Source organism: Thrips palmi, unplaced genomic scaffold (genome assembly GCF_012932325.1).
Source record: "Thrips palmi isolate BJ-2018 unplaced genomic scaffold, TpBJ-2018v1 HiC_scaffold_17, whole genome shotgun sequence".
NCBI lineage: Eukaryota > Metazoa > Arthropoda > Insecta > Thysanoptera > Thripidae > Thrips > Thrips palmi.
In genome coordinates this window covers 5,949,467-5,977,252 of record NW_023144626.1, presented here as the reverse complement: position 1 = coordinate 5,977,252, position 27,786 = coordinate 5,949,467, and the positions used below count along the sequence as shown (strand labels likewise).

Genomic DNA, 27,786 nt, shown 5'->3' with positions numbered 1-27,786 from the left:
ACGCGACGCCATTTCATTATTATTTTTCACATTACTTGGCATTTCATTTGTGTCCTCTTTCCGCCGCCGCCGGCAAGTGCTAATAATGTGATGTTGATGTGGAAGATTAAAACGCAGCGCCGCGCCGGCCAACGAAACGGCCTTCGCCTCGTCGGATCCGCAGGCCGCAGCGCCCGAGGCGCGTTTCATACGGCGAATTATTTCCCGCCAAGCCGCGCCACCCGACGGCCAGCCGAAGGCCAGCCGACGGCCAGCCGAAGACCAGTCGAAGACCAGCCGAAGGACAGCCGAAGACCAGTCGAAGACCAGCCGAAGGCCAGCCGACGGCCAGCCGAAGGCCAGCCGAACTCTGCTGCGGGGCAGCGGAACCAAAACATGGCGTCGCTGGCGACGGGAGCCGACCAGCGGAACCAAAACATGGCGTCGCTGGCGACGGGAGCCGACCGCAATTTCCGAGGGTGAAAATAACATGCAAATACGAGCTGCGCGCTGAAAAGGGCTCCGCAAACTTTTTTTGTTCGTTCGAAATCGGTGCAAACACAGTAAATACAGCTTTGCCCCGCTTGCTTCCCCACCTAAGTAACAATAACTTGCGTGCATTTTGTGCCCTCCCCCCTCCCCTTGCTTCACGGCGCCTCACGTCGCTTCACGGCGCTTCACGTCGCTTTACGTCGCTTCACGGCGCCTCACGGCGCTTCACGGTGTCCGTTTCCAAACAAGCACGGCCGGCCCTGAGGCTCGCCCTGAGGTGGGGCACCAAAGTGGCTGCCTCGTGGGCGGCGCGGCGCGGCCTGGCCTAGTGCATGGCGACGCCTTGTTTGCACGTCCTACACAGTCGGCGAGGCACGTGGTCTGGCGTTGTCGCGGGGGGACGGGATGGTGGTTCGACGCCCGGCAGACGCCGCGCGCAAATTCCATTTTCCAAGTCGCTGTGACATTCTAATTGGAGTGGAGTGAAGCTGCGACCGCCGAGTCGAACACGCCGAGCATCGCGTCGGTCGTTCCGAGAAGGCAAACTTGGCCGCAGCAGGAAGTGGCGGTGCCGGCGGGGCTGGCGGGGCGCGACTGTGACTCGCCGGGGTTGAGAAGGGAGGGGGCGAATGCCTGTTGACCGTGCCTCTAATGATAGGCCAGCCGACTGGCGCCGGGGGCGGCGGGGGCGGTGGGGGTGGCGGGGGCGGCAGCAACATGAACTAATGTAAACGGCCGGCTCATTATTGGCTGGCGGTGGCGGTCGGGGACCGAGGGCCATCATCTCCTCTGCATCGGCCGGACCGGGCTTCACGTTGAATGGAGCGGCCCGTCGACCGCCAACCAAGCCGCCAACAGCCCCGGAGCACCAACCGCGCGCCGCACGCAGCAGGGGGCCGGACGGCCGAGGCCCGGCGTATTGGTGACCCAAAAGACGGCCTTTTTGGGGTCGGCGCGGCGAGGCGCCCTTCCGGCCCCCTCGACGGCCGCGTCCGGCCCGTCCCCGGCACGGCCCCGGCACGGCCCGGCACGCCGCGGGGGCCACAAGCTCTCACGCACGTCAAAGCTACGTCAAGTCGGTTGTAATTTGCGGCCGCCGGTGCTGTACAGCCGAGAACAGGTGCCCGTCGACCGCGGTCGACAGCCCCGGAAAGACCGCTCGTCTGCGACGTGCTGGCGCTGGCCTACACCCAAGAAAAGGGGTTGTTGAATCAAGGTGATTTACTTGAACAAGTAAATGAAGTGAAGGCACTTATAGTTGCAAGTGAATTGTCTTGATCGTTCAGGAAATGACCTGTGTACTTGCCTGAAATTTCCATACCATTCTCAATCTTTGATGATCGCGCGGAGCACTTTCGAAGGGGCGTGGTGGGGCGCGATGGCGACGCGGGGAGTCTTGTTGTCGCTGGCGTCGCTGGGTAATTTGAAAAAGAATGGAAAAAGGAAAACGCCTTCGTGTTGTTCGAGGCGTGTAGTCTGGAAGTGCGCGGGTGGGGGTGGGGCGCACAGTGGGCCAGAAGACCGCTTGAGCGGCCAAAATTCGAGACGCGTTTTGAGCTCCAGAGTCGCTAAATGAGACTCGAACCGACCGTGTGACCCCACCAATGGATAGCTCTCCGAACGAGGAATCCATTGGTGGGATCACACGTCCAGTTCGAGGCCCATTTAGCGACTCTGGAGCTCAAAACGCGTCTAGAGTTTTGGCCGCCTCCACTGGTCTTCTGGCCCACTGTGTGGGGGTGGGCGGGCCCTGATCGCCTGTTCGGCCCAGAGGCACATTCCGAACATCGCTCTGTCTCTCTCGCACTCATGGAGCGTCCCGCAGGCCTGCGAGAGAGACAGGGCGACTGCCTGTCATGGCCTCGAGAATAAATAACGACTCCCCCTTCCCCTCGTGACCACGCACCGGAGCAACAAGTCCGCACGCCGCGTCACGTCGAATGCGGCGGCGGCAGCGGGGAACACGATCAGACAAGTGGCGCCGAAATCGGCGGTCCTCGGAGCAGCGCGCCCGGCCGGCAGTGGAAAGCGGATTGTTCTGGGGGCTGCTGGGAGCCGTGCAACCCCCGCCGGTAAGCCATCGGCTTGTCCCAAAGTTCCGTCGATGCCCTGCAGCCCTTCGGATACTCGGAGCAGCGCGAGGTGGTCGAAGGCAGTCGAAGGCCCGGAGGGCTGGATTATGGTCCTTCTTGTTCCTGACTGCATTACCGTTTGGCCCTGCCTGGCCCTGCCTGGCACTGCTTCGGCGCTTCGGCGCTTCGGCCCCGGGCGGCTGGCTGTGGCTGCGGGAACACTGCTCGCTGTGGCCACGTTGCCACGTCACCATGCAAAGCGGATGAAATTAATTTGTATCTCAGATTGGTTCGGCGCCCCGCCCATGTCAACGCCGGGCTGTGCCGCTGTGTTGCCATGCGCGGCGTGGCCTTGGGCTTGGGGTGCTTCCAGTAGCTTCCAACGGCCTTCAGCAGAACGCTGGTCGGCTGCAGTGCGGCGGAGTCCTCGGCGGAGGCCGTGGCGGAGGCTGTACATGCCGCGGTGCAGGTGCCAAGACAGCGCTCCAACTATTTGGCTGCCCCCGGCCAAACCCAGCAGGGCTGGGGGGGGGGGGGCGTGTCGCGGGGAGGGGTACTTTGATGTGGTCCGAGCTGCACGCCCAGAGTGGCCACCAGCATGCAGTCCGGCCTCAGATGTAGGTCCATCCCGGTTGCGGATGGCTTTGCCCGCGGTTTACTCACACACACGTCCTCGAACACACGGGACTTGCTTCCAGGCGCCTGACCGCCGTGCCGGTGCCCTCCACGGCGTCCTGGGCGGTGCTGGCCGTCCTGCTGTCCGCCGCGCACCCCACGTGGCCGTCGCCGGACGCCGAGCCCCACATCGAGCCCATGTACGCCCTGGACCCGCGGCTGTGGGACGGCTGTGCCTGCGACGACGCGGAGCCCGCCTCACACCACGACCCCTACGCCGCGGCCCACGCCAGCGCCAGCCAGGGCTACAGCCAGGGCTACAGCCGGCGCCTCGGCAGCGGCCTCAGCTGCAGCTGCTCCGGGGCACAGCTGCTGTCCATCCCACAGCAGCTGACCCGCAGCCGCCTACCCGTCCGATCACTGTGAGTACAGTAGCAGATTAGCAAACAAAAACACGCCCTGTTGTCGAGAGTTGTTTTCTTCCTGTTTCATGTCGTCCTCATTTTTAGCCAGATTGTTTCTCTTTGGCGTCGACGACTAACAACAAATCATATTTGATATCGCCTGTCTTTCTCTCTCCCACGAACTTCCCACGTGCCGCTGCCATTCAGCGCAGCGCCAACGCTTTGCCGCTGAAAAGAACGCGCCACGGGGCCAAAATAAACAGCAGCTTCTTGGTGGGTGGCACACACACGCTCACTCTGAATCCGTCTCCTTTTCGGTCGCTTTGCAAGCGTGACATCGCCTGCCCCATTCATAAACGAGTTTCGTCGAGGGTAGGCAGCGAGGGCAGAGGGACAGTTATAATTCTAATTTGTCGGTGACCGTCGCGCCGCGCGTGCTCGCTAAATGGAACATGAAATTTTCATCCTCGCCAATTTGCAGGTCGGCGACGCGGCGACGCACGCGAAAGCAAGCAGGGCAGGAAGTGGGCATGATTTATGCACGGCTTTTCTCGTATTCCCTATCCAGAGCTTTGTTCCTTTGAGCGAGAAGGCGCGAGAGTACACATGCGTGTGTTTAATGGGTCCAATGGCAATTATTACGAATAACAAACTCAAGGCTAGTGAAGGACACTCGAGGGGTGAATCACTCAGCGTTCTGGTGTACACATGAGTACATGAGTACGGGTGAGTACACCTTGCTTTGCTCACAAATTTCATAATTTTAAACGTTTTCAGGCTTTATTTCACGTCTTCAACGGCACTCGACGTTAAATCGGTCAAAAACCTACAGAATTCCGCCTTTTTTTAACTTGTGAGTACACTGAGTACGGGCAAATTTGTACACATGAGTACACTAGTGATTCACCCCTCGAGGACACTGCTGAGCGGATTACAGCCTGACGGCCTGACCACAGCCTGACGAAGGTGACCGGGCCGTCGTCCGTGTCGCCCAGCCAGGCCCGCCAGGCAGCCCCGCCAGGCAGCCCCGCCAGGCAGCCCCGCCAGGCAGCCCCGCCAGGCAGCCCCGCCAGGCAGCCCCGCCAGGCAGCCCCGCCAGGCAGCCCCGCCAGGCAGCCCCGCCAGGCAGCCCCGCCAGGCAGCCCCGCCAGGCAGCCCCGCCAGGCAGCCCCGCCAGGCAGCCCCGCCAGGCAGCCTCCGAGCGCCTGTGATGGGCGGGGTAGGCCGACCCGCCGCGCAGGAGAGGCGAGCGGGCAGCGGGAGGCGCGACGGAGGGGGCTCCGCGGTGAAACGTGGGGCACAAGTGGTCCCGACAGAGGACTGGTCTGGGCGATTGCGAGTCGAATCAAGCAAAGGGCGGTTTAGATTCCTCGGTCCAAGGGCGAGACAGGGTACCGTCATGTGCCCCATTCACAACACGCTTATTTGGGGCGGCCACCCAGTCTCTTTGGTTGGCGTCGTGGCGTGGGGGCCCTCTTGGCCTTGCCTCGGCTGCTCCTCGGATAAAAATCTTCTCCGGCCCGCTGCTTGTGGGCGGCGATGGCCCGGCCGCCCGGCCCCGCGTTTGAGGTTTCGCTTTCGATCCGTCAAAGAGCGTCCTCTTTGTTGTTACCCGAAGCCGGGGACCATTGGAGCAAATGAAGAGTGGGCTGGATTCGGGCGAGGTATGTGAGTCGATGCGGACGCGGTGGGGGTAGCCGGGGGGGGGGGGCACAGCCTGGAGGGCCTTCTCGGCCTTTGTGCCGGCCCTATGCTTGTCGCACCTCGTTACGACCCTCCAGGTAGGCAAAGGGGCACCGAGGGGCACCGAGGGGCACCGCATGCATGGCGCCGTCGCTAACTGGATTCTGTACACAGTGTTGGGCAGGATCACGGGCCACAACACAAGTGCGTTAATCGTGAGCGCGTTTCACTTTGTTGCAAGCTAATGGCTTTCCAGAGTGCCGTCATTGCGGTCTACGGAGCAGTGCTGTTTGATCTGAGTTTGTAACTTGTTGGCTTACACTGCCCGCCTCGATTGGTCGCTATTAGCGCCGCCCACTGCTCTGTAAATTTGAGGCTGTCAGAGTGATGCCGGGGACAGAGACGGGTGCCTGCTAGGGTTGTTGACGACCGGCTTGGCGTGCCCGCCGTGAGTACCGGCACTGCCTTTTCGGCGCCCGACCGGCAGTTCGGGTGGTTCTGCTCGAGCTGGTGGTAGGGAGACGGGGTGGGGTCGTCGCGGTGGCTCCCCGTGGGCTTGCCCGTGGACTCGCGGCGGCCCGCGGCGTCCTTGGAGCGACACGTGTGTCGCGCTTTGGATTTCTTTGAAGATGCCCGCGGCCACAGCAGCAAGCTTCGCCCTGTTTGATGGAGCCACGGACGAGCCTCCCCCGCGCTGTGCTGTGCGAGCACGCACGCGCGCAGGTTACTAATTCGTTCGAGAAAGAAGTCGGACCGCAAACAGCACGAGATGACTGTTGACTAGATCAACACGCCGCAAATCCCGGCGTCGCAAAATAACAAACCGCCCCGCCTCTCCGCCGCGCCCCGCCTCACCCGACCCAGAGAGGGTTACGGCCGTGGTGTTCGCACCCCGGGCCCCCACCCCCTCTTGCTCGTGGATTTGCACATGCAAACAGCAGCCCCGGGCTGCCGAGCGATACTCTCCAAGTCGTACTGCTAGATCGACTTGGGGACGCAGACGCCCTCCACGGTCTGCACGGCCTTCGCCTGCTTCGCGTGCTTCGCGGCGAGGAGATGAGGACTCGAGACACGCGGGGGACGCACGGGGACTTCGGCGGATCTGCCTACGCGCCGTGAACAGTGTTTAACTAGAGTAATTTCTATCGAAAGACGAAGGCAAACACGCTCAGATTTGTGTTTTTCAATATTTGTTGGGCTGTCGGAGCTCGATTTTCTTTTGTGTCCATTGGACGCTTCCTCTTTCGGAGATCCGTTCTGTGTACAGTACACCGAAGGGAGGTTTCAAAAATTCGTGGACATGTTTTGTTTTCGTTATTATAATTTTTCATTTAGGATTATTGAAGAGCGCACGCACAATGCGACTTCCCGGGCAAGCATCGCTCTGAGTCACCCCTCTGGCCCACTGTTGCAGCGTCGTGGAGGCGGCAGGCACGCAGACGCTGAAGGCCTCGGATCTCGACTGCTGCAGGAGAGACCTGCAGGATCTGTAAGTAGTGCACGCCCAGCGCTTTACCGAGCTTCATCGAGTTCTGTGCGCCGTGGGACCGTGTTCCGTGGGACCACAGGGCCGCATGAAATTAGGGAATTAGTTGAGGCTTTGAAGCGCCGTGGGGCACGGCCGGCCGGGCCAGGGCCGGGCACGGCACCACACAGACCTAGAAACGCGCTGTGTCTCGTTGCAGGACGCTGGCGGACCTCAAGAACCTCACCAGCATCGAGAGCGGCATCTTGCACGACATGGGTCAGCTCAGAACCTTGTAAGTGGCACTGCTTCGTGAAGGAGTCTTGTCTTCCCTCGGTCCAGTGTAGCATGCGCTCAAAGCGAAGGCCCTCTGCAATCAAGACCACCGTCCGAAGCCTTGGCACAAGTTGTCCTGATTATGAATAAGGCACTCTGTCGTAACTTCCTCTCGCACCAAAGTCCATTAGGTGCCCCTGTCTCCTGGCTTCATGTAAAGTGACAAAGTAAGAAATGAAAACCCTCCCTCCCCGTTGTGTCGGAGTTTCAATTCGGTCCCGACAACGTCGTTCCAAAAACTGGAGGGGACATTTGCGTCCTTCTCATTCCCTCCGCCGTGCTTGCAGGGAGCTGTACCGGCTGCAGAAGCTGACCCACATCCCACACGACGTCTTCAACGTGGCCATGCCCAGGCTGAGGCTGCTGTACGTATCATAGACGCTCCTCCCTTTGTGTCGGACTCTACTCGGTGTGAGACGAAACTTGCGTTGCAGGCGCATCATGCAGACGGGGCTGAAGCATCTGCCGCCGCTCAACATGCTGGCCCAGATCCTGGAGATTGTGTAAGTGACCTTCACTCAGTGACCGCCTGTTGGATCACAACGGCCGACGTGAAGTACAGTAGTCAGCTAGCTGGCCCCTTGCTTGTCGCCCAGCAGCAGGGTGAGGGGCTCCACGCGTCGCCCCCTGGCCACCCTAGTTCCGCCACTGGCAGCGGGGCGCCCGTCGGCCCATTCCGTTTCAATACAGCCTCATTCCCGTGTCGACTTGATCCGTACTGGCGTGGCTGGCTGGCGCTGGAAGGGGTGACACTGAAGGGGACTCTGCCAAAAGGAGGCGTGTCGACTTTCGACTGGAGGGCAGAATTTCCTCTTTCCTGTCGCTTTTGTACGTGAGCCGACCGCAGAGAAACTTTTGAAGGCTTGTTAAAAAGCGAAGCCATAAAGTAAAGAGGCCCTCCACAGGGCAAACATCCTATTCCTGTCCGTTCCTTGGGAATCTTTCCACCTCTCTCTCCAACAAAATAAATACTGAACTGAAGCGTTCCTTGAATCGTCAAGACAACCGTGGAATTTGGGGCTCCGTTGCGACGTAACGCGGATAAAGGGACCGAGTTACGCAAACATGTTCCCTTTCTTGTCCCGCAGTGAATTCGAGGGGAACGACATCAGCTTCCTCTCGTCGCACTCCGTGGCCGTGCGGACCTCCATGCTGTGAGTACCGTTTTTCAGGCAATCTTATAGTTGGTTGCTTTCAAAAATCGCCTTGTCAATTTTTTTGCGCGCTGTTGGCCTGGTGTGTCCTTGCTTTAATGCGTGTCCTTCTCCAGCAACCTCGGCTACAACCTGATCGAGCACGTCGCGGCGCGCGCCTTCGACACGTCGCAAATCGCTCGCCTGTGAGTATCGGGGGCCTTGGGAGCGTGTCCTGCCGCCACTCCGCATCCCGTCAAGTCTAACACGCCCCCCCCCTCTTCCCCATCTCGCTTTCGTTCCAGGAGCCTCAAGGGCAACGCCAACCTGCGCACCCTTCACCAGGACGCCTTCCTGGGCATCGACAGTCTCCGACACCTGTGAGTGTCAACGCATGAGAAAAAGTGACCCACCCCGACCCGCCGTGACCAGCTTCAATATCTATATACACGATCTCGTACATGGGTCACTTTTCTCATCCGTCCCAATGTCACTGTGTCTTTGTGTGAGCGAGAGCGCGAGTGTGTGTGTGTGTGTGTGCAGCGAACTGATGATACATCTACTTCCAGCGACCTGTCGAGCACGTCCATCACGGACCTGCCAACCCGCGGCCTGGAGAACTTGGAGCACCTCCTCCTGCAGGACACTCACCTGCTCAAAGTCTTCCCAGCCGCGTTCCATTTCAAGGTACTCCGCCAATTTTTCAACGTTTTTTGCCGAGTCCTTTCTTGTAGACATTGTTGGGTCCATAATTCGCTTTCGCGACTCAGGCTTTGCAGGTGGCCAACCTGACCTACCCGTACCACTGCTGCGCCTTCAGCTTCCCCGCCCAGCACCGGCCGCAGGAGTACGCCAACTACCAGGTATGCCTCACGCGGCTCACTGGCTGGACACCACACTGCCTTTGTTCGGCCGCTGACCCTCCCCGCCCGGCCCTGCCCGGCCCTGCCCACATTCCCCAACACAAACAACTCTGGTTTCGGGTTTCCGTGCGCCGCGCGTGTGCAAGGCTGAAACCGCGGACCGCGCCCCTCCCTGCGAAAAGACATTACCGCTTGCCCCGCACTTTTATTACGTTCCCTTTCGTCTCGTGTCTCCACTCTTTTTTTCTCCTTTACGTAATATAAGTACGCCCCTTCTTACCTCCTCCCCCTGCCCTTATTCTAGGGTATTTTGCAGGCACTTCGCATTTTTTTACGTCCTTTTTGTTTTTATCAACGCAACCGCTACTAAAAACGTCGCTTCGAGTGAATTCCGCAGGCTGAAAGTGAATAATCTACCCGTACAAGGACAGCGCCTGCCTCGCGCAAAAATACCATGTGCAGGCTGTGGTTATAACGCGACGTGTACATAACGATCCGGGGCGGAGGAGCCACTCGGCCGCGCACAGTTCGCTCCGACGTTGCGGGCGAAGCCGACACGAAGCCGCGCGATGCCGGGGTGTGCGCCACTCAAGACAAGGCCGGCCAACTTTGCAATGTTTGCGAGGCGCCGCGCCGCAGTCAAGAGGGCGGCAGAGAAAAGGGGGGGGGGGGAGGGGGAGGAGGGTGCTCTCCCTCATTCAAAAGCCAGTCGCCTTTTTCCACAATGTCCCCTCCTGTCAGAGAGCGGCAATCAGACTACATTAAACTTGAAATTTCCGCCCTCCCTAATCTTTCTTGTTTTCCTCTGCGTTACTTTTCCCGGGCTTCCTTGCATCTTTACAGAAACGAACGGAAAGCAAAAGCGGCCGGAGAACACACCTCGGTACACACTGAGAGGAACGTTCCGCCCCAACAAGTACTAAATGCCAAGCCGCCGGGAGCGGGCCATTTTTGTCCCTCTCCTCGTCGGCGAGAGTGAGTGTCGAGACTGGCGCCCGTTTTGACGATGTATCAGCGTCACACCCCGCCCCGCCGGACCAAAGTTTCCTCCGACAAGAAGTCGGACGTCCAATTCATCGCGGTTGTTGTTTTTCTTCGTCACGCGTCCCCTCCATCTTGGTCTCGTTTCTTGCGGGAAGACACACAAGCTGAGTAGTATGGGTGCCCCATTGTTACACGCCGCCATGCGCGCTCGCACTCACGGCAACGAAACCGCTCGCGCCAAAGCGCCACAGCAGCTTGCCACTCAAGAGACCCACAATGCCCCTTCCAGGAAAAGCTGCGCGAAGCCCAGGCCCGCTGCTCCGCCCTCAACAGCTCCAACGTGGTGGCGGTGGCGGCGGAGGGCGCAATGCAGCCACTCGCCATGTTCCTGGGCCCCGCCGTCGTCGACAGCCGGCGGACCGCGGGCTGGGAGGAGGAGACCTTCCACCTGGTGAGTGGGCGGCGCCAGGACGCCGTCTCCGAAAATAAAACAGTGGCACTCAAAATGAAAACAGGCATGCATTCAGCATTCTTCAGCGAAGCAATTCCAACGCGCGCGCCGAGCTCAAAACGAAGTGTCTTCTTTTCAAGAGGGCTCCGTTTTCTCGGCAGAGTTTTAAAACTTGCCAAACTCACTTTCACCACAATCGTCACACCTCCTCACCTTACGGCGCTAACAAGAATAAATTCTCTGATCCCGCAGGACAACGTGACCCTCCACACGGGCGTGCTGGAGGCGGTGTGCGGCGCGCTGGGCCGACCGCGCCCGCCCGTCACGTGCTCGCCCGAGCCCGACGCCTTCTCGCCGTGCGAGGACCTCATGGGCAACTGGCTGCTGCGGCTGTCGGTGTGGGCCGTGTCCGTGGCCGCGCTGGTGGGCAACGGCACCGTGCTGCTGGTGCTGCTATCGCCGCGCCGCCGCCTCTCCGTGCCCCGCTACCTCATGTGCCACCTGGCCGCCGCCGACCTGGCCATGGGCGCCTACCTGCTCATGCTGGCCGTCATGGACGCCGTGTCCATCGGCGCCTACTTCAACTACGCCATCGACTGGCAGAACGGTGGGTGTTCCCCCCTCCCCCTTTTTCTCTTAGTCAATGCCCGGCCCTGTTTGCCCACGGTAATTACAAATAAAACGCAGACAGCTGATTGGCTGGCGCAAGTAATGGCGGCTGGCTTCCGTTATTCGTTTTGCTGTCAGTAATGCCGGCGGTGCGGTCAAGGTCACGCGCGCGCCGCGCCAGGCTCATGGCCAGGCCGTGCGTGCACGCAGCGTGCTGCGACTCGTGCGGGCCACGCCACCCGTCGGCTCAACTTCTCTTTTTTTGCCGGGGTGCTAAACTCAGTGCACACACCGAAGAAAAAAAAACTTGATTTCTGATGAGTCAAGAAAAACAGGAGGAGCTTCCTGGCGCACTGGCGCTCTTGCGGCGGCCATCGACGTCCGTTTCTCTCCTACCCCCGCGCGAGGTGGGGGCGCTGTTTACACCCACAAGGCTCAACCCTGGCGGGCCGGTGAACCTTCCGTTGCGGGTTCATACATTTTAAAGTAAAGCCCTTCCTCACAGGTCAAAGCCCCTCTGAACTTTACTCCGAAAATTTTGGGGAAACAATTGTCGCGGAGAGGAGGCCGGGGATGGGGCCGTGTCCGCGCGGCGTCGCCCCCGCCGGGAGTTGAACCCGAGCCTCGCGGAGATGAGACGCGTCGTCGACCCCCCAGTAGGCAGGTGTCGCCTGGCTAACTGCCCCGTGTGCTCTCGACGCCGACACCCCGACTCCCCGGCACACATTCTCACCTCAGCAGACAGATTCCGAGAGGCGTTTTCGTCGCACTGTCTCTCTCGCTCTCACATGGGGCGAGTGCGTGAGAGACAGAGACCCCACGTGACCGGCGTTGCGCAGGCATGGGCTGCCAGGTGGCGGGCTTCCTCACCGTGTTCGCCAGCGAGCTGTCCGTGTTCACGCTCACGCTGCTCACCACGGAGCGCTGGTACACCATCACCTTCGCCATCCACATGAACCGGCGGCTGCGCCTGGGCACGGCCATGCGCATCATGGCGGCCGGCTGGGTGTACTCCGTGGTGATGGCGCTGCTGCCCCTGGTCGGCGTCAGCGGCTACTACGTCACCAGGTGAGTCCGGCTTTCATAGATCAGGATCACGCCACCCATTATTTTTCCGCTTTGCATCTCCGATGGTAATCTGCACGAGCAATCCCATTTTCAAACGGTTGGCGCGGGGCGCGGCGGCACGCTGTGTTGTTGTTTTTGTTTTTGTTCGCGGGCGCGTGGAGGATGGTTACGTGGAGGATGGAGCACCCCGCGGCCCGCCTTTGTTTCCTGGCATCGGCACTGCGCGAGCGAAACGCAATCCCACTACACCGGAGAAAGAGAGTTGGGTGAACGCACCAACAAGTTTCCTGATTAACTTTTTCTCACTGAATGGTTGCAGCACGAAGCAGGGCTGTTGCTTCCACCTCCACGCGCCCCCAGAAGCATTTGTGCTTTTGATCTCGCGGCCTTTCCTTCCCACTGCCGGAATTAATCCCGCGTGCTCGGTGACGTAATTACCGCGCCCCGTGCCAACATCACATGGCGGCCGCCTCCAAAGTTTCATCACTTGGCGGCGGGATTCGGTGTCGGCGCGAGGGGCGACAAGACGGGAAGACAGAAAGGCGGTGTTTCCGAACGTCAAACCGGGCGAAACGCGACGCCGTCACGGCGCGCCACGCCGTGCCCAGCCCCTCCCACCCTTGCTTCGCGCTTCGCGGTGGCCCGGGCCGTGAGGGCCGCGATCCAGTGCCGCCAACTGTTGAATAAGGAATGTGGGAGGACGGCGCGTTGGCTGGCGTTGCCGGCGGCGATCCACCTTGCCGCTGCCGCTGCCGCTGCTGCCCTGCCGGCATACCAAGAGGGGAAGCGGCGCGCCTCCCCGTAGGACCACTTCCGGCCAGCGCCGTCTCTCTCGCACTCGCGCTGCGCACGCGGCGTCCGGAGGGAGTGCGAGAGAGACGCCGGCGGCGGGTGCTGTGGGGCTCCAGTAATTATTTCCCGACAACTTCGCCCGCCAGCCGCGCGCGCCCTTTGGGAAACAATGCCAGAGGAGACCCAGCTGACTCCCTGTTGCAGCATCTGCCTGCCGCTGCGGTCGCTGATGACGCGCGACAGGGCGTACCTCGGCGCGCTGCTCGCCTTCACGGCGCTGGCCTTCACCGTCATCTGCGCGTGCTACTGCCGCATGTACAGCGCGGTGCGCGGCGGCCAGGACGCGCGCGCCGCCATGCAGCGCTCGGACGTCACGGTGAGTGGACCGCCGCACAGCTCGGGGCATCTAAGGGCAAGGTCGACGCGATGATGGGGGGTCGGAACCATCATTCAGTCTGCCAGTGTGTCTATGGGTGGCTCCAAAGTGAGGGACGGGTCGCCTTGGCAACGCGAAGACTCGTGTGTCGAAGCGGCGCCCGGCTCCAGCCTCGCCAATGCCATTCACAACTTTCAGTGAGAGACGACCTCGGTGCGCGTGTGGCCCGTGCGCCCCCCCCCCCCCCCCCCGGGAGGCGGGTGCTCGGTCTCTCTCGCGCCCCCGCAGGAAGCCCCACGAGCGCGAGCGAGACAGAGCGATGCGAAGCACTCTTCACGAAATGCCTAAAAACGCGCCGAATTCAACGAGGCGATGAAAAATGTCCCCGCGATATCAATCTGGGGGCATTAGGCTCCTGGGGGCGGGGCCACCTGGGTCCCCCGCCACCAGAAAGAATATCGCATAAATCTGGAAAATAATAATTGCGCGTCGGATTCGGCGCGGCCGGAGGGCCGGAGGGCGGGAGGCACTGAGCGCGGCGCCCCGTCAGCATCCTGGAGGGGGCGGCGAAAAGGCGGCGGTGGCGTGGGCAGCGTTATTTTTGGCGCCCGCCGTCCTCTGACGAATCCTTGCGTGTGCTCGGCGTGCTCGGCAAAGGCAGCGACATGCAGGATGTCCTCCAGGAATTTCAATCGCGGCCACCACCAATGCCGCCGCCGCCCCCCTGGGGCAGAGGAAAAAGGGAGGGGGGGGGAATAGGGTGGACACGCTCCATGCAAGACAGCGAGGCCGCTATCTGATGTCACCCTCGCAACCCTGACTGCGGGCCGCAGGCGGCGCGGCGGCGCTCTCTGGCGGCCAGATCCTGCAGCACGATTGTTGTGGGGAAAGGAGCAGAAATACGGCCCACTAAAGAACGCAAAGGGGTGGACCATTAGGAAAAGGCGCGGCGTGTTTTGAATTTTGGCGCCGCCGTTTGTCTCGACACGGCACGCCCGCAGAAAGAGCGTGCCTCCAGAGGTGGGCAAAACTCTAGACGCGTTTTGAGCTCCAGAGTCGCGAAACAGGACGCGAACAGGGCTCGTGACCCCACCAATGGATTCCTCGTTCGGAGAGCAGTCCATTGGTGGGGTCACACGTTCGGTTCGAGTCCTATTTAGCGACTGTGGAGCTCAAAACGCGTCTAGAATTTCGGCCGCCCCCACCGATCTTGGGCCACTGTACTGTGAGCCGGCTAGTCGGCTTCATTTTTGTTCCCAGGAGGATCTTGTTGGGTTTTGGCAGCCGATTCGATAAGCGCTGGCAGTTGGTTCGAAGCTCGCGCCTCGCGTTCGGAGAGAGGGACGGCTGGGTTTATTTCGAGTCAAAGCAACCGCAGTCGATTCCCGTTCAAGTGGTGCCAGAGGCGGCCAGAGGGGCCCGTGGCGGCCTGTGGCGAGTCAGCCAGTCGCGCCACCAGTTTGGGAGACAGAGATGTAAAGGACTTCACTTTTCTCCTTTTGCCCCCCCACGTCCCGCTGTAATTAATGTCCCGAGTTCACAGAATCCCTTTTCTCAGTGCCGCGACGCGCTCCCGGCCCCGAAAAGAAGAGCCCACCCACCGGAAAGGGTGGCTCGCGGCTCATTACTCGTTATCCAGCCAATCCACCCCCAAATCGGCCCCCAATTCGCTGCCGGAGTGACGCTAACCAGTGGAACCTGCGCTCCAATCTGCCTGCGTCGTGAGACACGCCCCCTCCCCTTTCCCGCTTGCGGGCATCTTGGTTTGTCGACGTAAGGGAGGGGAGGGGATACGCCTTGTGTAACGGGCTTGGCTATCCGTTTTCAATAACTCCTGCCACAACGTTCATGAGAAAAAATTTTTAAAAAAAAGAGAGAGAGAGAAGGGCACTGTTAAAAAAAATCTGAAAATTCAGCCCCTTTTGTCAGATTTGGTGGTCTGAATCTATTTTTCAGACTGTTTAAACTGCTTGTCTAAAAATTTTTGCCTTCCGGTATAAAAATTGCGCCCTGATCGTCTCAGAACCTGAATTCAGACCAGCGCAGTCTGAAAATTTAGAGGGTTTAAGTCTGAAAATTCAGACCAACCCAAGATTCGTTTGTCCGCTAGATGGCGCGCATTTTGTGGAACATACCTACTTCTGTTTAAAAGGCTTCTAATGGAAAATATATTGGTTCAAAAGTTCCAAATTGATAGGACTTAATCGGCCATATGAGAACCATTCTCTGCCGCAAGATTTATCTCCCTAATATGGGTGAAAGTTGAACAATCCACATTCTAATTTACCTCTCGCGGGTGGCTCCGTGTCGCCTTTTCCTTTGGGGTGGCACGGGCCCGGTGTAAGCGGCGAAATGACCCCCCGGCTCAGGGAACCCTCGGGTACATCTCGCCTAGGACCAAGGTACCCGGGGGTACACAACGCCTAGGCTCAATGTACCCCGGGTACCTCAGCTGGGGGACACTGAGCAGGCGATTTTACGCCCACAAAAAGCAAAGGGGTTGTACCTGGGAAAAAGGCCGGTGTTTTGTATCTCCCCCGTTGGGATACGGCAGCCTGGCAGAATGGGCCCCGGGGGGTGCAAAAACCTAGGCGAATTGTATCCCTCCCCGAGAGGATGCAAAAACAGGGGATTTTACTTCCCAGGCAGGATTGCGATCGTCAAGGTGTTTTATTGAACCGACGGAGGTTCTAAAACTAATTTAACCCAAACTCCAAAGCCAAAAAGGGGCCGTCAGAATTTACTCCGCCCGCCACGATCTAGTCCCAAAAACTAAAAACTGTGACCGGTAGTCCCCAATTTTCCCCCGGGATGTTGGGTGTACAATTCGCCTTGGCATTTTTTAACCGGGGTACAATTCGCCTAGGAGAGTTGTACCCCCCCTCGGTTTATGGAGAAATACAACCGCGGGTTTTTCCCCCGGTACAAGTGGCCTAGGCGGCCCGGGGTACAAACTCGCCTAGGCTCAGTGTCGCCCCTAGGCCTGAGGACCAGGAGAAAAGAGCCTGCTGGTGTCCCCCGGTCCTGGTCCTAGGCGAGATGTACCCGAGGTTCCCTTTCCGGGGGCCACTACCGCCGACCCCGGGCCCCCCCAGAGAGCCACCAACGGGAAACAGGGCCCTTTCTCCCTCATCCCCTTTTCCTCAATCCTCTCGAAGGTTCCCAACCTCAGATTTTTCGTCATAGTGAATATCCACGAACCTTAAAGTTCACATTTTCGTACAGCCCTGCCTTTTCCGCCACAATCTTAAATGTAAGACTCTCGAGGGGGAAGTTATACCCTAATGGTCTGATTTTCAGACCTATCCTTTTCAATAACTCCTGCCCAATTCGGAAAATTTTCAGATTTTTTTTTAAGAGGGGGAAAATGACGGGGTTTGTTTTTACTTTTCCATAACGCAAGTTAGGTGTGTGCGGGGCAAAGGTTGTTTGGGTGGTGACCCCAGGGGTTCTCATCTGCTAATGGGCCGGGCAAAGAGTGGGAGAGAACGAGAGAGAAAGGGGAAAAAGGGATTGTATCGCTCGATTGTTTACCCTGCTGGGGCGGCTTACACGCGCTTTCACACGAGGAAACATACCGGACTGGCAATCCATAATCCACAGTAGACCAGATTTGCCTTGGATATTGCAAACGTGTGACACAAAGCTCCCCATCCATCCCCCGCGCTGGCGGCAGTGCAGGCCGTTCGAGCGAATGCCGACGCAAAGTGGAGTTGAACTCGGTGTTGCAGCGCTGCGCCGTGCAGGTGGCCAAGCGCATGACGCTGCTCGTACTGACGGACTTCGCGTGCTGGGCGCCCATCGCCTTCTTCGGCGTGACGGCGCTGCTGGGCGCGCCGCTCATCGACGTGCCGCGCACCAAGATCCTCCTCGTCTTCTTCTACCCGCTCAACGCGTGCGCCAACCCTTACCTCTACGCCCTGCTCACCCGGCAGTTCCGCAACGACCTGGTCACGCTGCTGGGCCGCTACAAGTTCTTCGCCACGCGCGCCGCCAAGTGAGTGCACTGGTAATTTGTTGGTAGGAAAGGTTTTTAAGAGTGCGGAGCTGGAGTGGTCTAGCCCTTAATGGTAATGGCAATGGAGCCCCTGCGAAGTGCCCGCCCGACGCGCCTGCACACCGTGTTGCCTACCCGCCGCTTGGCAGGCGCTTTCTCGGCCGGTCCCTCCTGACAGTGTGTGCCCCTGCCCCGCAGGTACAAGGGCGGCCCGGCCACCACGCCGAGGGAGTCTTCGCGGCGCGTGGACCCGCTGAGCGGCGCCGCGCTGGCGCACCGCGCGTTGCACACGGGCCAGCTGGCCACGGCGTCGGGGCTGGTTCCCGCCAAGCAGCGCGACGACTCCACCGAGCTGGAGCTGGTGCTGGTGGAGCGGAGCCGCGTCGCCAGGACGTCCATCGCGGCGCTGCCGCCGCCCGTCCCGGAGCCCGTCAAGGAGCCCGTCAAGGAAGCCGTCTTGGCCGTGGAGGAGGACGGCCAGGACGAGGCCGACGACGCGGCCTTGGCGACCTTGGCGGCCCCGGAAAGCAGTGCCGGCGTCTAGTGGACTGCGACGAAGGTCTAGGAAGGTGACCGCTGGGCGGCTACTCGGAATGCACGGCGAGGTGGCGTGCCGCGTTGCCGGGACGTTCCAGTGCTTCCAGTGTGGCAGTGGCGTAGTTATGCGGCGCTGGCCTGTTGCCCCACCGCCCTGCCGCCCTGCCACGCCCACCGCCCGATGGCTGCCGGGGTGGAGGCGGCTCCGTGTCACATTCCGGGCACGGCCCGACGCCCTGCCAGGGCCCTGCCGACTGTCTCTCTCTCTCTCTCTCTCTCTCTCTCTCTCTCTCTCTCTCTCTCTCTCGCCCCTCCGGGACGCGCCATGAGTGCGACGGAGACGGCGCGACGAAATACGTACGACTGACTCCGGGAGGCGCGTTGCCGCGCGTTATGGTGATGATGGCAACATCGGTCTCCCGCTCGACATGTGCGTTGGCCGCAAAAAGGAACGAAGACGGGATGGATTCGGCGTCGCGCTGAGCGAGGCTGCCCCCCCCCCTTTTCCCCTCAGTCTCTCTTTTCTGGTTTCAATCTCCCGGCTTTGGTTTTGTTTCTGGACGTAAGAGCCGAGCCCAACAGCGTATTCATTTCGGACGAGAAGAGTCACGGGGGTTGATTTCTTCTTTGCCAGTGTCGAGGGCGGTGCAGCCTCCCCCCCCTCCCCCTCCGTGCCGCCGGCCATCCGCCCCTTGAAAACGTCTCGAGCGTGATGTATGAATGGGGAGGGGGAGTGCCTAATTGGGGCCACGACGTCCATTGGCCCAAATTCATCCCGACAGCTTTGGAGGAGCTCGCGCGGCACTCGCTCGGCGGGGCCTTCTCTTATACAGTGTACTTTCTGCGCGTCGCGGCGTCGCGGCGGCCAAAGCCCTGTTGCGTTTTTCGTGTCGTGCTTTGGCAACGCGATGTTCGGCGTGTGGAGGGCCGACCTGGATCGGCTCTTGTTGTTGTTTTGTAGATTACGACTGTGACACGAATTTGTAATATAAAAAAATAAAGAGGATGAAAAAAAATGTCTGTGCTGCTCAATGTTGACACCCTCATGCAACACACGCCATAAAATGATCAAAGTCCGTTTCGTTCATTGCCGGTGATTCAAAAAGCAACAACAACAGAACATGATCATGTTTTGTTTTATTCGAACGATAAAAAAAATTGAACTGAAACAGAAAAGGGGGGGAGTGATTGTACGCGTGGTGCCCTACGCCTTCTCCGTGACCACGGACTCGGACACGGACACGCTGGTCACGCCCGAGGACACCGAGGCCGTGTCGTCGACGGGCGGCGCGCACGCCAGGCTGGGGAACTTCTTCGTGAGGGCCGCCCGGTACCTCGGATGGCTGAAAATACCCCGGATGAGTACAATTTCGAGTCTTTAAGTTGCACGATTTTGCCCCTTACTCACCTGATGCCGTACACGATGGGGTTGTAGCACGCTCCCGTCTTGGCGAACAGGGAGCTCCAGATGGTGGCGAGGGGGCTGATCTTGTAGCCCTCGAAGATGCCCGTGTAGTTGATGATGAGGTAGGGCGTCCACGCCATGAACCACAGCGAGATGGTCATCAAGGCCACCTGCGCAGGGAAGCGAGCGTTACCCGAGGTTCGGGGACGGACTCGTTCCGTATTCCAGGCCGGGCCTCACCTTCGCCAGCTTGGCCTCCGCGCTCGTCTGCGCGTTCTCCGCGGACCGGAGCGAGGCCACGTTCATCTTCTTGGCCTGCTCGCGCATGTTCTTCTCGTGCGCGCACACCGCCTGCACGATGTAGAAGTAAGCCCAGATGATGATGATGAGCGGCAGGAAGTAGACGAAGCACGAGTACACCAGGATGTAGCTCCGGCTGAAGAAGTCCTTGTTGAGGTAGTCGGTGCCGCACGCCGTCATGTTGCCTTCGGGGACGTACCTGTCGGGGGGAAGGGGGAGGGGGCGTGAGGTTCCATCCCGTCCAGCCCTTTTCAATTAGAGCGTCATTCCCACCGCGAAGCAATACCTGTTCCAGCCCACCAGGGGAAATACGGTCCACACGCTGGCCATGGTCCAGATGAAGAGGATCCAGAGGAAGGCCTTCTTGTTGGTCATGGGCGCCGCGGACAATCCCTGGACAAAAAAAATACGGGTCATTTAAAAAAAAAATGTTGTATCTACTGGCGCTTTACACAGTTGTTCAGAAGACCGGTGGAGGCGGCAAAAACTCTAGACGCGTTTTGGGCTCCAGAGTCGCTGAATGGGATTCGAAACCGAACGTGTGCCCCATCAATGGATTGCTCTCCGAAAGAGGAATCCATTGGTGGGGTCACACGTTTGGTTTGTGTCCCATTTAGCGACTCTGGAGCTCGAAACGCGTCTAGAGTTTTGGCCGCTCCACCGGTCTTCTGGCCCACTGTGCGCTTGCCCGTCCACTCGACACGCACTCTGACGATGACGTTGTATCTGTCCATGGCGATCAGCGTCATGGTCCAGATGGAACCGCAGCCGAACAGGGACCCGAAGAAGCCGTATAGCTCGCACATGAAGGGGCCCAGCACCCAGGTCTCGTAGTAGCAGTTGATGACCATGGGGGGCGCCATGGTGAACATCATGAGGAAGTCGGACATGGCCAGGTTGACGACCAGCATGTTGGACGGGGTGCGCAGGCCCTTGGTGGAGCAGAAGATGTAGACCACGACGCCGTTACCGATCAGGGAGATGACGCCCAGGACGCCGATCACGAAGCCCAGCAGGCCGTGCCATAGGGGGTTCATGGGGGGGAATTGGTACCTGGAGTCCGAAACGGTCAGTGCAAGGCGAACGCAAGGTCAAGAGCCTCTTTTTATTCCCTACTCACCAGTGGGGGTCCACCATGTGCATCATCTCGGGGGGCACCTTGTCGACGACGGTGTGGTTGCCGAACCCCCCGGTGGCGGCCTGCCATGTGTAGGCGCTGAAGTGGGGCTCGTGCAGCAGCGACATGGTGGCGGCGGCCTGCCTGCACAGCGGACACGTATGTAATTTTATTTGGCGCGAACGAGCCACGCGCGGAGCGCCGAGCCGCGCCGCGGACGCAGAGTGGTCCAACAGTCCAGCGGGTTTTGTGGCCCCCAAATCCAACCAATCTCAATTCAGGGCAGCGACCACTCTCACGCACACACTCACACACACTCAGCAGCCATCAGTCGACCAGTGCACTGGAAAACGAAACTCCGCAGCTGGTGCCCGAGTCCCTACGCTTCATATCTTTTTCCGACTACTGGTTAGCTGAAGGGGCAGGATGGGGCCAACGGCGCACTGCCCCAGCGAGAGAGACAGACGCCGAGACGGAGGCAGAGAGACGAGGCGGGCAGTACGGTGAGGCTGACCTGTTCCGCCCCGTCTCCTCGAGTCCACGCCACAAATAGTTCGACGCCAGACGCCGCGTGTGGGGCGGAGTCTACAAACTCCGGCCCGGCCGCCCGCTTCCAGCGGCTTCCAGCGGCTTCCAGCGGCTTACAGCGGCACAGCGGCACCGCGATGCGCGGTCGGGCCGCCGGTCGCAGTGGGGCGACGCCTTCCACCAGCCTCGCTCCGGCTGGACAAAGGCCCACCTCCGTCCACCTCACTGGGGCTTTCTCGCACTCACGCGACGCCCCGTGTGGGTGCGAGAGAGACGGACTCACTCTGCTTGGGCTTGTTAACGGGACCCGTATCGGGCCGCCTCGCTGGCCAGAGTCTGGCAGTGTCGAACCGCGGTGCGCTATCCTTGCCAAGTTTGGCGTTCCACAGTGGCGTGGCGTCCGCGGCCCGCCTCGCCGCCCCTAGCCTGGAGCCTGGAGCCTGGAGCCTGGAGCCTGGAGCCGCAGCTGGAGCCACCGCGGCACTGCTGCGCTCGGTTTTAACTTGCACTGATGAGGCCTTGGGCACTTCTTTTTCCCGCCGGAAACTTGCGCGGCACTCTCTCTCACTCACACTAGCGACGTGTCCGGCTGACGGGCGGCTCCGGCCGGGTCCTGGGCGTCCTGGGCCCGCGTCGAATCGCGATAAGGCGTTTCACATCCGCGCTCGATACAGCCCGACTGCGCCGCTTCCACGGGACTGTCCGTAGAAGACACTTCCCGCGACCAGCGCCTCGAGAGTGGCGCCGCGAAGGCCACCACGTATATATACGTCCACGCACAAGGCTTCCCCGCCGTGGGACCCGCCGGCCCCGCCGCCTGGCATGGCCGCCAGGCCGCAAGGCCGCTCTGAACTTTCACCCCGAAAACTAGGTTTGTGTGCGCCCTGCACCCCGCCCCGCCCCACCCCGCCCCGCCCCGCCCCGCCCCGCCCCGCCCCGCCGCACACGCGCCGCCGCCGCTCTCCTGGCCGCAGCCACGCTGCTAATTAGTTTAGGCCGACACGTTTCGCGGGGAGCGTCTCGGCGCGTCTAGTGTGGGCAACGCGGCGGTGAGAACGTCCCACAATAAAATGGTCCAATGCGAAAAAGAAGAAGAAGGAGTTGGGGAGACGCAGGCGTCGGCATCGGCCTGGCCAGCCCCACATGAAAATGATTAAGCTGTCCTGTGTCGACTAACGAGGGCAAAGAAGTCCACCGAAGTTCCAGAGCCAATGTCCGTCCGAAAGGCACTTGATCGACTGCTAAGGCGGCTCCACGCCACCCTCCTCGAGAGCAGCGACTCGAGTTGATTCACGCGGAAAACAGAAACACGCCTCGACCGCGCACGAGTCGGGCCGAGCTGCGCCTAAGCAGGCTGAGACCCACGTGTCCCTCGTGAGCTTTTCTCGCCGACACTCGCATGCAAACAACATGAAGGGAAATACATTCTGACGCTGACGCATTTCACACGGAGTACACCCGGCTTCGCGAGGACTCTCAGTGTAACTGTCAAACCCAAATTTCAGATTAAATGGGGATAGTGACCTACGGAGAGTCCTGTCGGGATAGAAAAAAACAGAGAAACTTTTCAAAGTTTTTTTTTTCGGCCCTTGCTTGTCTGATCTTGACGGGCAACAGTGATCCCTCTGTCATTTCCATTCCTGCGGTCCCGTCAGTGGGTTCGACACGACAATGCCAATCGAAAAGGTAATCCGGGCGGAAGGGCACGGCATTGGGCCAAGCCTTCCGGCTGGAGCGAGGCTGGAGCGAGGCCGGGGAGCCCTTTTGCCCAAGCCCTCCATATGTGATCGCCCTGTCCCGTCGGCCTCTGTGCTAACCGCACCGCCCTTCAGCACCCAGAGCAAGCAGGGCCCGGCAGGGCCGGCGGGGCCGCGGGGTGTATGCAGGGGGAGGGGAGGGGAGGGGGAGGGGCTGTCACCGCCAGCACACGGCGGCAGCCAAGGCGGCAGCCAAGGCGGCAGCCCCAGCCTAGAGGCCACGGCGGCGGCGCGCCTGACGTCTGTTAGTCTGTACTGCACCGCAATGTCCTGGAACGTCCTGGAACTTCCTCCTGGAAGGAAGCGCGCCGTGTGCTCCCCAAGGCTCTGTCCTTGTGGCGGTAGACGCCACGGTTGAATTCCTCACCTCCAGACGGCGGAGAGAGAAGAACACCGCAAAGGCGGTGGGGTTGCCGCTTCGCACCGGTACTTTGGACTGGTTTTGGTGGAGGTCGGGTTTCTAGAAAGAGGTATCTCCAGTGTGGCAGTCACCAAGGCGGTTCCTGGTTGGCTCCGGGCTAAGCCTGCACCAGGCGTTCCGCTGCAGCCGGTCCCCTCCACTGCGAGAAGGCGGACTGGACAGCCCGGACAGCTCCATCGAGGGCCTCTCCGCGAAGGGAATATGCTGCGGTCCATGGAGTCGCGGAGAGGCGGTCCGTTCCGTGTTAAAGCGAGACAGCGGAGGGGCACGAAAGCCCCCAAAGTGCTCCGCCAACACTGCACTAGGCACTGGCGTGGCGCAGCGTGGTGGGGGTGGGTCTCGTCGGTCACCTCCCTCGTGTATGGCTTCTGTCTAAGGAGACGCACGCCACGCCACGCCCCGCCCCGCCCCCCGCCCCGCCCCCCCCGCCCCGCCCCGCCCCGCCACGCCCCGCCCCGCCACCACGTACTCGGACCGCGTCCGAACCGGCGCCCGAGTGCCCCGAGGGCGAGGCTGTCCCGAACATTATCGCTCGCTGTCTCTCTATCGCACAGCGAGGAGAGGCCCCGCGAGTGCGAGAGAGACAGAGCGACGTAAGCAGAGCGAGGCAACAACGTGTCTGACCCACACGTGCGGCTTGAGTTGGAGGGATATACCCGCCGCGGACCGCGCACCGCGCACGCCGAGCACGCCGACAAGGAGGGCGCGGAGACGGCTCAAAGTCGGCGGCGTGGCCGTGGCGTGGCCGTGGCGTGGCCGTGGCGTGGCCGTGGCGTGGCGGCACCTCGGCGAGCAGCAAAGCCAGGCCGTGTGTTGCACGTGTCAGTCGCCAGGGCTGTCGCCCCCACCCTAATGAGATGGCACGGCAAGCACCCCGCCGCATGCCAGATACCGCGGTTCAACTCCCACTGCCGCGCGATTTTCCCCCCTTTTTCTGGTTGCAATTTGGCAGGGCGAGGAGGCGAAGGAAGTCGCGAAGATGCAAGAGTTGGCGGGGCAGTGACAGGCAGGCGGTGTGGAAGGGGGCGAGGCCCGCGGGATGGCCGGAATACATTAACTCGATTACTTGGAGGATCAAGTTGTTGCGCACCGCGTGGCGCCACGGGCAGAGCATGCCGCCTTAAAACATGAAACAACGCTGCCAGTTTCGGCCGTCGAAAAGAACCTTCTCGTTGCCATCGCATGGATACGGCGCGGCCTCGTTGTCTTTCTGCCCGTGTACCTCAGCACCGACGGCGTGGAGGGTGGTGGGAAGGCCGGCAAGGCAGGCAGCGACAAGATGGTGCAAACGGACTATACAAAGCAGGGGGTGGGGGACCCCAAGCCTGCACCCGACCACCTTGTAATGCGCTGCCCTAGCCTCAAGATGCTGCATCGGCGATTCGGGGCAAGGGGCGGCCGGGGCACACGGTGCACCGCTGCAGCGTCAGTCTTGGCCGGCGTCTTGGCCGCCGCCTCGCCAGACCGCCACGACGAGGTCGCCGACGAGGTCGACGCCGAGGTGCTCCCTGGTGGACTAGTCCATGGACTCCTTGCTCCGGGTCGGGGGGATGTGACAACGGTGGGATGGGGCCTGCCTCGGAACTGCAGTCTGTGCGTCCCGTGCGTGCGTGAGTGAGAGAGAGAGCGTTGCGTGCGACTGCGCCCGGACTTTGAATTCTGCCGAGGCTCAGCTTCCCGGCCTGCACCATGGCGTTGGCCATGGCCATGCCCAGCGAGATGTGGGGCCCCGCCGCCCCCAGCTACCCGGCGGGCTACCCGGCGGGCTACGGCGGCCCCAGGGCCGCCTACCAGTGGGGCGCCCCTCCGGGCGGCGGCTACGGCGGTGGCGGCTACGGCGGCGGCCGCGGCGGCAGCAACGGCACCGTCGTGGACAAGGTCCTCCCCGACATGGTGCACCTCATCGACTCACACTGGTACGCCACGTCGACACCGAGTCGCCGCGACTGCCGAGCACGCCTTCACTTTCGTTCGTGTTGCCAGGCACCAGTTCCCGCCCATGAACCCCATGTGGCACGCCATCCTGGGCTTCGTCATCGGCTGCCTGGGCGTGGTGGCCATCTCCGGCAACGGGATGGTCATCTACATCTTCACCTCCACCAAAGGCCTTCGGACACCGTCCAACCTCCTAGTTCTAAACCTGGCCTTCTCAGACTTTTGTCTCATGTTCGCCATGTGTCCCGTCATGGTCATTAACTGCTACTACGAGACGTGGGTGCTGGGTACGCTTTGAACTTTTCCCCTGATCCGACTGAAACGCCTGGTCAATGCACAAAGTAGTTCTGGCCAGTCGTTTCTGTCCCGGCCCCAATGGCGCGCACTCACCATCCCCCGAGCGTAACGGGCCTCTTTCCCCAGGAACCCTCATCTGCGACCTGTACGGCTTTGCCGGCTCCCTGTTCGGATGCACGTCCATCTGGTCCATGGTGCTCATCGCCATCGACCGGTATAACGTCATCGTCAAGGTGAGTGGTGGACCAGCCCTCCCCGCAGCAGGCCGTCGTGATGGCCGTCGTGATGCTCACACTGCACTGCCCGCAGGGTCTGGCCGCCAAGCCCCTCACCAACAAGCGGGCGGCCCTGTGGCTGCTCTTCGCCTGGACGCTGTCCCTCACCTGGACCATCTTCCCCTTCTTCGGCTGGAACAGGTAGCGGCCACCAAGAGCCGGAGTACCGCTGAAGTTTTGGATTGGAAAGCGAGGCCGCTGGATGGTGCTGATGGTGTGCCCGTGTGACAGGTACGTCCCCGAGGGCAACATGACGGCCTGCGGGACGGACTACCTGACCAAGGACTGGTTCAGCCGCAGCTACATCCTCGGCTACTCCTACTTCTGCTACTTCCTGCCGCTCAAGGTCATCGTGTACTGCTACTGGTTCATCGTCTCGGTGCGTACTTCCCGGTACTTTCCCCACCCGGTTCCCGCCCGGAAGTGTCTCAGTTTCAATTGTGACTGCCGCTCCGCAGGCCGTGTCCGCGCACGAGAAGAACATGAGGGAGCAGGCGAAGAAGATGAACGTGGCCTCCTTGCGGTCGGCGGAGAACTCGCAGAAGAGCGCCGAGGGCAAGCTGGCTAAGGTAGGCGTCGAGAATGCGAGGCGCGGAGCGCAGCCCGGGTGGCCGCTACAGTGTACCTCTTGCAGATCGCCCTCATGACCATCTCGCTGTGGTTCATGGCGTGGACGCCGTACCTGATCGTCAACTACATCGGCATCTTCGACGGCCACTCCGTCATCACGCCGCTCAACTCCATCTGGGCGTCGCTGTTCGCCAAGGCCAACTCGTGCTACAACCCCATCGTGTACGGCATCAGGTGGGTCTCGGCGTCGGCGCGGAGCAGCGCGGTGCGGCCCGCGGACTCCTATGTCTCACCCCCTTTTTTCTCATCGCAGCCACCCGAAGTACCGCGTGGCGCTGTACAAGAAGTTCCCCTGCTTGGCGTGCTCCGCGGACCCAGAGCCCTCTGGCGGCGGCGGAGGCGGCGGCGACACGGGGTCTGTGGCCTCGGGGGTCACCGCCGTCAGCAGCGAGGACCACTGAGCTGGTGCTGCATTATGAACACGGTTCCGGCTCAAGGCAGAGGCTGCCGCAGTCGACTTGATGAGTGGGAGAATTATTTAAGCCCAATCACTGTGTAACTCATACGCCTTATAATTTATGACCACCCTTCAGGTTTCTCTTTTGTTTCTTTAATGTTATCATCGGTAGTTGATCAGACTTTTCTTCTTGCCTGTCACTGTAAAGTTTTTAGTTAAACTGTTTTTTTTTTCATTATTTATTTCTTATTCCCCTTTCAAAAATAAATTAGGTTTTGGGGTACATTTTGGAAGGATATGGTCCCGAACATCAAACTCTTCAGTTTTCTGAATGTCACTTTATCCACAGAATAGTAAGTTCCTTTCCAAGCCCTTGCAGACAGGGGTTTTGACGGTGCTTTACCTTTTAATTGAGTAAACTTAGAACGTACAGCTTTCTAGCTCCAGTGGAAGGCCTTACAACGGGTACGCTACGACACGGACTTCGAGACGGACTACGGAACAAATTAAATCTCTAAGTACTGCTTCGATTCCCACGTCCCATGCCGAGTAGGAACTAACACAAGCAGAGGGCATGTTCGAGAATGATCAATAAACAGACTAACAGTTGCTATTCGACTCCCTGCGCTTCACTCGGATCCCTACCACATTTTTGTTAACTCAGTTTGAGTGAGATTTTTTACTTGCCAGGTACATTTTGTATTTAAAAAAATCTTCCAGAAGAATTCAACCAACATGTAGCGGCTTTGTTTAGGTCCTTTTGAAAAAAAATAAATGGAGCATACATTCGCAAAGCGAGCAAATGGGTCATTACTGAAAACGACTACCCTGCTATTTTCTCTCTTACGCACACACTAACACACACGAA

General features: G+C 60.3%; 3 protein-coding genes across 3 annotated transcripts; 2 read left to right on the top strand and 1 right to left on the bottom strand.

The window, feature by feature from the left end:
• Window positions 1-3,356: 3,356 nt before the first annotated feature.
• On the top strand, window positions 3,357-17,863 carry LOC117643969 (lutropin-choriogonadotropic hormone receptor-like). Its single transcript, XM_034383156.1, has 16 exons — window positions 3,357-3,580; window positions 6,660-6,734; window positions 6,931-7,005; window positions 7,334-7,411; window positions 7,481-7,549; window positions 8,135-8,200; window positions 8,317-8,385; window positions 8,485-8,559; window positions 8,749-8,866; window positions 8,950-9,042; window positions 10,316-10,477; window positions 10,730-11,084; window positions 11,926-12,154; window positions 13,151-13,322; window positions 17,054-17,319; window positions 17,518-17,863. Exons 1-16 carry the CDS (start codon window positions 3,357-3,359, stop codon window positions 17,861-17,863), a joined length of 2,472 nt encoding a protein of 823 aa, XP_034239047.1.
• Window positions 17,864-18,999: 1,136 nt separating this feature from the next.
• LOC117643658 (rhodopsin) lies at window positions 19,000-21,947 on the bottom strand. Its single transcript, XM_034382666.1, has 7 exons — window positions 21,779-21,947; window positions 20,682-20,822; window positions 20,269-20,614; window positions 19,848-19,954; window positions 19,502-19,760; window positions 19,265-19,431; window positions 19,000-19,199 (listed from the first exon to the last, which is right to left on the bottom strand). Exons 2-7 carry the CDS (start codon window positions 20,804-20,806, stop codon window positions 19,061-19,063), a joined length of 1,143 nt encoding a protein of 380 aa, XP_034238557.1. The 5' UTR covers window positions 20,807-20,822; window positions 21,779-21,947; the 3' UTR covers window positions 19,000-19,060.
• A 2,884-nt stretch (window positions 21,948-24,831) lies between these two features.
• On the top strand, window positions 24,832-27,716 carry LOC117643657 (rhodopsin-like). Its single transcript, XM_034382665.1, has 8 exons — window positions 24,832-25,300; window positions 25,368-25,606; window positions 25,743-25,849; window positions 25,926-26,032; window positions 26,123-26,270; window positions 26,350-26,460; window positions 26,526-26,695; window positions 26,775-27,716. Exons 1-8 carry the CDS (start codon window positions 25,074-25,076, stop codon window positions 26,920-26,922), a joined length of 1,257 nt encoding a protein of 418 aa, XP_034238556.1. The 5' UTR covers window positions 24,832-25,073; the 3' UTR covers window positions 26,923-27,716.
• Window positions 27,717-27,786: the final 70 nt, after the last annotated feature.

What these genes read in the sequence shown, in the direction of transcription:
- LOC117643969 (XM_034383156.1), top strand. Translation starts at nt 3,357, where the DNA reads ATGTACGCCCTGGACCCGCGGCTGTGGGACGGCTGTGCCTGCGACGAC. An exon ending in CAGCCGCGTTCCATTTCAAG is followed by an intron (nt 8,867 to 8,949) that starts GTACTCCGCCAA and finishes TTCGCGACTCAG; the next exon opens with GCTTTGCAGGTGGCCAACCT. An exon ending in CGCCATCGACTGGCAGAACG is followed by an intron (nt 11,085 to 11,925) that starts GTGGGTGTTCCC and finishes GGCGTTGCGCAG; the next exon opens with GCATGGGCTGCCAGGTGGCG.
- LOC117643658 (XM_034382666.1), bottom strand. Translation starts at nt 20,806, where the DNA reads ATGTCGCTGCTGCACGAGCCCCACTTCAGCGCCTACACATGGCAGGCC. An exon ending in GATACAACGTCATCGTCAGA is followed by an intron (nt 19,955 to 20,268) that starts GTGCGTGTCGAG and finishes TTTTTTGTCCAG; the next exon opens with GGATTGTCCGCGGCGCCCAT. An exon ending in CCCATCGTGTACGGCATCAG is followed by an intron (nt 19,200 to 19,264) that starts GTGAGTAAGGGG and finishes GGGTATTTTCAG; the next exon opens with CCATCCGAGGTACCGGGCGG.
- LOC117643657 (XM_034382665.1), top strand. Translation starts at nt 25,074, where the DNA reads ATGGCGTTGGCCATGGCCATGCCCAGCGAGATGTGGGGCCCCGCCGCC. An exon ending in CTACGAGACGTGGGTGCTGG is followed by an intron (nt 25,607 to 25,742) that starts GTACGCTTTGAA and finishes CTCTTTCCCCAG; the next exon opens with GAACCCTCATCTGCGACCTG. An exon ending in GCTACTGGTTCATCGTCTCG is followed by an intron (nt 26,271 to 26,349) that starts GTGCGTACTTCC and finishes GCCGCTCCGCAG; the next exon opens with GCCGTGTCCGCGCACGAGAA.